The 4,647-nt window shown below is 39.1% G+C and overlaps 1 protein-coding gene across 1 annotated transcript; it reads right to left on the reverse strand.

Moving 5' to 3' along the window:
* LOC127813744 (uncharacterized) lies at positions 1 to 3,629 on the reverse strand. The gene is made up of 3 exons (XM_052354877.1): positions 3,355 to 3,629; positions 2,579 to 2,764; positions 1 to 386 (listed from the first exon to the last, which is right to left on the reverse strand). Exons 1-3 carry the CDS (start codon positions 3,418 to 3,420, stop codon positions 177 to 179), a joined length of 462 nt encoding a protein of 153 aa, XP_052210837.1. The 5' UTR covers positions 3,421 to 3,629; the 3' UTR covers positions 1 to 176.
* Between the last annotated feature and the right edge of the window lie 1,018 nt (positions 3,630 to 4,647).

The raw sequence follows: 4,647 nt of genomic DNA on the forward strand, positions 1-4,647 counted from the left end.
TTGACAAACAATACATATATCATATTGACATATTGACAACAATATATTTGGTATTACATATTTTCAAGCAAAACTAATTCTAAGAGCAGCCGAAGGTAAAGGACATGAAGAGTGGAGGCTTTATACAGTGACTGTGATAAAGCAACAACTCACAAGCTGGTGTTACGTAGTGGGCTTTAGATCCCAGATGTGTTACATTCTTCAAGCAGTTTAATGATATTGTGTTCTGGGGCACTGATAGATGGCAGAATCATGCGGTTGGATTTTGGCGGCCGTCTTGTTTCTGTGGCCTGGGGGGGCTCGGTGGGAGTCTCCTCCTGCATAACAGGCAAGTCGGCTCTCCTCCTGGCGCCTGCAGATACGCGCTCCTTCCAGATTCGTCCATCCTAATGTTTTTTGAGGAAACAAATATTGTGTTAGTACAAAGACATGAGGATTGCGAGTAAATTAAGGAGGAAAGCAAAACATAGAGACTTCTTTCAGAGGCCGCAACGGGTCACTATGTTTTCAGAATACCCGTCAGATTTCATCATTTTGTCAAGAAGATCAGTTACACATGTTTGTTTAGATCTGTTATTTGATGCAAACGAAAAATCATACGACTTTCAACCACTATTTGACGCAAAAATTATATGACCAACTATGATCTAACCATCCAAGAAATCAACTGCAATGGTAAGTCTTTCTCGAGCCAATGCATTAAATAGAATTTAATGGGAACCAAACAAAGATGCTGGGATTTGTTGGGTCTGCCAGAACAACTCCCTCACATTCATATGTTCTGTTTGTCTCCAAAACAGACATGAGGTAGAGCATTATTTGTTCCTTCACAATATTTCCATTCAAGTTATGAGAAGCATAACATGCATCTAAGCAAATGAACCACACTCATCCTGCAATTTGGACATCCAATCACAATTATACTAGTTGAGATGCAAAACAAAGTTTACACATTCACAAAAATGATTTTGTAACCAGATTAGAGGGTAATGATTGTTTCTTCTATCAAATCTTCAGCAACCTTTGAACCTATCCATCCACCGCATTAGGACTAACCAACTAAATGATAAAACGTGAGAAAAGTTATAGCATTCAATCTCCAACTGGGAACCAACCAAATTTGAAAATATAGTGCATTTGCTCTAATTCATTGTCTTCCTTTCTTGCACTCTTCCACAAAGTTCCTCTATTTTGTTTTTTTGTGTACAGAAAACATCCTCTTAATCTACATAACGGAATTTAATCCTTCATACAGCCTTTTGTAACCACATGTAAAAAGACGCATGACAATAAAGATACTTGGTTTGTGTTTCAATGATAAATGAACAGCAGATTAAGTTTTCTTGAGCCTTGGCATTATTTTTTGATAAGAGAGTCCAAGAAAAACCAACAAGGATCCATAACTATAAGTATCCAAGTTCCTCTAACAATGACCACCTTATAGACTGTATGCAACAGATTATATTGGAGGATTATAAGGAATTGTCTTTTGAAGCATAAGTTACTGTGTTTAAGCTCTTCTAAACTTTTTTACTTTTAAAAGTAGCAGTACATGAGCTCCCTTAAAATTAGCAGGTACTTTGTCCTAGTCCTAGTCAGAAACCTCGAGTCTTCGATCAAAGATTGTCCCCTGAATGTAATTGAACAACAATAAATCACTGAATATCATGTACTTGATTAGAAAGGAAAACAGGTTATTTTGCTCCATCGACAAATCCATAATTATGTTCAATGACATTGTATGATGATTGATGCATTCATATAAAAAATCAGCATGGACAGGCATGGGGCAATACACGTTCACATCTGTCTCATCATCCCATTGTTACCCTGAACTTCTAAACGTAGAAGTCCATGAAATGAATTGTAAATTGCTCTTTGTGCCTATGCCTGTGTCAATCTTGGTTGTGTGCGTGTAACAAAGATAAGAGAGGGAGAAATTCCACTTCATAGACAAAGAGCTTCAAAGTCCCTGTCATTCCACCCCGACAATTGAAACAAATCTCATGAAATACACAAGTCCATTCTTAATCAAAACAAAATCCTCCAACCTAGATGAAATACACCTCACTCAAAATTCTTCTGACTCTTAAGAATTATATCCTTGGTCAAAGTGTGGGTTTAAGGCTGGAAAAAGAAATGGATACAGGTTTGGGTATGGCAGCGGAGATAGCTCACTAATACAGTAAAAACCAAAGTAATCCTGAGTTTCAATGAAGAAATGTAAAACTATCCAGGGAAAACCACAATTTAAACATAAATTTTACTATAAAACTGTCATGATGACTCCTCTAAGCGTGCTGTAAAACCTTTCTCTTTTTGGGAAGAGGCGTTGGGCATCAGCCCAGTATAAATCCATAAAAAGCCTCTAATGACTTCCCTAAGTTTCTAGTGTTGGCAGCCTAATTGACCCCTTCAGCTTCATGCATCCCACCAAAATGAACCAAGAACAAAACCAAAAAAGAGAGGCAGGTTGCGCACAAATTATATTAGTTTTATGACATCTTTGTACACAAGAAAACTCCTGGAAAGATGTACAAATTCAATTATTGGGAATAAGGTAGCAATCCAAGCTTACATTGAGAATTGATGGCTCAGGAAGTGGACATTGGATCGGTCTATCGTTGTCAAGGGGTTCAGTTGGGTGTTCAAGTGGCTTAAATTCAACTGCAACTGCAATCCCATGAGCAGCAGCTAATCCAGAACCAGTAACTGGAGAAGGACCTGTGCCCTCTGTGTTAGGGGGCAATGCTTCTCTCTCATCCTGATCAATGATTAAGCAAAGCAAAATATTAGAAGATACAAAGCTTCAATCATCTTAAGTATATACAACTAACACCTTCTCCCCAATTATCTAAACTATTGCATGCAATTCTCATTGGATTCAATAAGGTATTGAACCAAGTAGACTTCAATAAGTAGAAAATCATCTATGTATCCAAGAAGTGGCAAAAATCTAACAGCCAAAATAATCAAGATGCAAGAACTGGATAATTCAGGAATCACTGAACTCAACTATTTGAACCCGCCATAAAAATGGGTGCAAGAAGTTCTCATAAGAACATAAGACCAAATCAAACCCTATTTCGAAAATTCGGGCCCCAATGGAAATGTCAACACAAATCGTAATTTTGTCAAATAAATTCCAGATGCCGTCTAAATCCAAAATCAAAACGTATATTAGTAAAACGGAATACTATCTGACCAGAATTCTACTCTCAACTGAGAAAACAATCATCTCAAAAGCAAGCAAAACAGAACACGCACACAGAATTACAGAGACCCAGACGATCCAGATCAGAAAAAACAGAAAACTAGAAGCATCAGTTAAGAAATAAAAAGAAGGGGGCTTACAAGCGCACTCTGAGCTCGCCGGTGACCATTTTTGCTGCTGGAAAATCTGGAGAAAATACCCACCATTTCTGGGTCCTCACCGCCAGAACAGCACTTCACCCAAAAGGGTGTGCTCTGATCCTGGTTCTGTCCTATATTTCACTCTCCAACCTCCCCTTCTCTAGATAGAGAGAGAGAGAGCGCAGAATCAGGTGATAAGGTGGGTTCCGCGAAACGTGCCTTCTCCTTGGATCCTCTCGTTCTCCAGGCAATAAATGAGAGACAAAGTGGGTGGTGACAAAGGATAGAGACCCGGGGGGGGGGGGGGGAAGATATACGTAAGCTTGAGAAGTTTCGAGGGTTGTGATGAAAAGGAAGGGATTGCGATTTGCGAATGGAAACGAAAGGACGGTTAAGGAAGGAATAAAGAAGTGAGCGAACTGTGGGAGCCCCAATTGGTGGTAAGCGAACTTGGCGATGTGGGTTGGGTCCCTCTGCTTACTAGCTGTGGGAGCCCCCAATTGGTGGCAAGTAAGAGAACTTGGCCATGTGGGTTGGGTCCCTCTGCGAAGCAGAAAGAGACGTTTACAGAGAGAGAGAGAGAGAGGCAATCTAGTGCAGTTGTCGACTGAACCGGCCCACCACCCACTGCCTGCCATGCCCTTGTTGGAATAGTATTTATTTGTCAAACCTAATTTTTTGACATGACACCTGAATTTAATAGCTTTGGCGGCATGGGTGACGAATGTGGAATTATTGGAAATTTAGAGGGTTTTTAAATTTATTGAGTATGATTATTATCCCAAGATTTAGCGGATTTTTAAAATTGAATTAAAAATATTAATATCTTACCGGGTTTGGAAATCTACAGGTTTGGGACTAGTATTCCATTCAAATTAAGTTCCGAAATATTATTTAACTTGTCAGTTGTGATATTTTTAATGACACTTGTATGTTAAGATGTTATATTTATTTTGATATGATATAAAATATAATATATTAATATATAAAAAAAATTACTGCTTATACAGAATTTGTTAAAAGAGTGTTTTACCGATAATATTTATTTTATTTTTTATTTTTTTATTACTTTTCATCTTTTATTTTCCACTCTCTCCTTCTTGTCACAATCGGTACCGTCGTCGTTGCCACCACCGCTCGCGCCGCCATTGCCACCCACAGTTTCTCGTGCCGTCGTCACCACCTATTACCTCTCTCACTCTTTCTTTCACCATTTTTCTCTCCCACCTATCACCGTCGCTCGCACTGTCGTCGCTCTCGCCATCGCCACTTGCTCCGCCATCACCACCCACA

The sequence above is a fragment of the Diospyros lotus genome, chromosome 11 (genome assembly GCF_014633365.1).
Source record: "Diospyros lotus cultivar Yz01 chromosome 11, ASM1463336v1, whole genome shotgun sequence".
Lineage (NCBI taxonomy): Eukaryota > Viridiplantae > Streptophyta > Magnoliopsida > Ericales > Ebenaceae > Diospyros > Diospyros lotus.